Here is a 1,744-nt window from a genome sequence, read left to right as displayed (position 1 = left end):
GAGTAAGAGTTTAGATAATGAAGAAAAGAAGAAATGAATGCATAAAACACATATCAGTAAAAGGAATTTACAGCTGTTGTAGGATCTCCATCAACGGAACAGTCATCGAAATAGGATCTGTTGATGTCTTGGTCTGATTAAAATCGTCTACACAACACGAAAATCGAATAATTCATAGGTTGATTTACCTATCGTAAATCCTAGAGTGCTTTCCCAACTTCCTTTCTTCTTAATTAAATAAATATCAAATCTTGAAAATACATCCCAAATTAACAGTCTCTAATTACAACCTATCAGGAGAATCTTCTCTCTTTCGCCCGTCAGCTTTTTCCTTAGTAGGCTCTCACGACTGAATGTTCATTATCAAGTCGATGTGTCATCCCGGTTCCCGGTGATAACATTTGATAACATTTTTTTATGAGGAAAGGCTGTATCCGCCTCAGATCAATAATGTTTTTATTTGCAAGTTTCATTGTATACTAATTTCAATCTTCAATTCGACTTGCCTTAAATTATTATGTAACATATTCAGTACCTTTGTTTTCTTTTGCAAGAGATAACGATATTCTGATAATGGCTATTAAATATCATTAAATATTTCTTTTTCAGAATATTCAATTTGACCCTTTCGTTGAAAAGAAATTCCGTTCTCAGGAAGAATGACCTAATGGTCAAATCTTCCTTAATGTTTTCATTTGCAAGTTTCATTGCATGCTCATTTCAATCTTCAATTCGACTTGCTTTAAATTATCATGTAGCATATTCAGTACCTTAGTTTCCTTTTGCAAGAGATAATGATATTCTGATAATGCTTATTAAACATCATTAAATATTTCTTTTTCAGAATATTCAATTTGACCATTTCGTTGTAAAGAACTTCCGTTCTCAGGAAGAATGACCTAATGGTCAAATCTTCCTTAACCTTCTTGGCAATTTTCACTTCAAACAGACAATAATAAGTTTTATTGACCTTCCATCTTGGTTTAAAATATCCCTTTTCATGTTATTGGGATCATACCTTCAGCCTTTATGATGGGGCTTGATCTTCAAGCAAATAAATCCGCTAACATCATGAAAGCTACCTGACAGCTGGTCTTAAAATTTTGATTTTCCTGTGCATGGTATAGAGAGAAATTAACTACGTACATAATTTTTTGATGGAATCCATGTATACATCGTGTACATGTCTGTCATAATTCTTTACTTCCAAAGAAATGTACGAGCAGCCATAGGCTAGCACTTTCAATGGGGAATCGATGTATACATCGTGTACATGTCTGTTATAATGCTTCACTTCCCAAGGAGTGTACGAGCAGCCATAGGCTAGCACTTTCAATGGGGAATCGATGTATACATCGTGTACATGTCTGTTATAATGCTTCACTTCCCAAGGAGTGTACGAGCAGCCATAGGCTAGCACTTTCAATGGGGAATCGATGTATACATCGTGTACATGTCTGTTATAATGCTTCACTTCCCAAGGAGTGTACGAGCAGCCATAGGCTAGCACTTTCAATGGGGAATCGATGTATACATCGTGTACATGTCTGTTATAATGCTTCACTTCCCAAGGAGTGTACGAGCAGCCATAGGCTAGCACTTTCAATGGGGAATCGATGTATACATCGTGTACATGTCTGTTATAATGCTTCACTTCCCAAGGAGTGTACGAGCAGCCATAGGCTAGCACTTTCAATGGGGAATCGATGTATACATCGTGTACATGTCTGTTATAATGCTTCAC

The 1,744-nt window shown here is 36.1% G+C and overlaps 1 protein-coding gene across 1 annotated transcript in view; it reads left to right on the top strand.

Moving 5' to 3' along the window:
- Positions 1–898, top strand: part of LOC137615940 (calponin homology domain-containing protein DDB_G0272472-like) — an 18,770-nt gene extending 17,872 nt beyond the window's left edge. The window contains exon 3 of the mRNA XM_068345628.1: positions 845–898. Coding sequence (XP_068201729.1) covers positions 845–898 — 54 coding nt within the window. The remainder of the gene's footprint in view (positions 1–844) is intronic.
- Positions 899–1,744: the final 846 nt, after the last annotated feature.

The sequence above is a fragment of the Palaemon carinicauda genome, chromosome 2 (assembly GCF_036898095.1).
Source record: "Palaemon carinicauda isolate YSFRI2023 chromosome 2, ASM3689809v2, whole genome shotgun sequence".
Classification (NCBI taxonomy): domain Eukaryota; kingdom Metazoa; phylum Arthropoda; class Malacostraca; order Decapoda; family Palaemonidae; genus Palaemon; species Palaemon carinicauda.
This window is presented reverse-complemented; position numbering and strand designations above follow the sequence as displayed.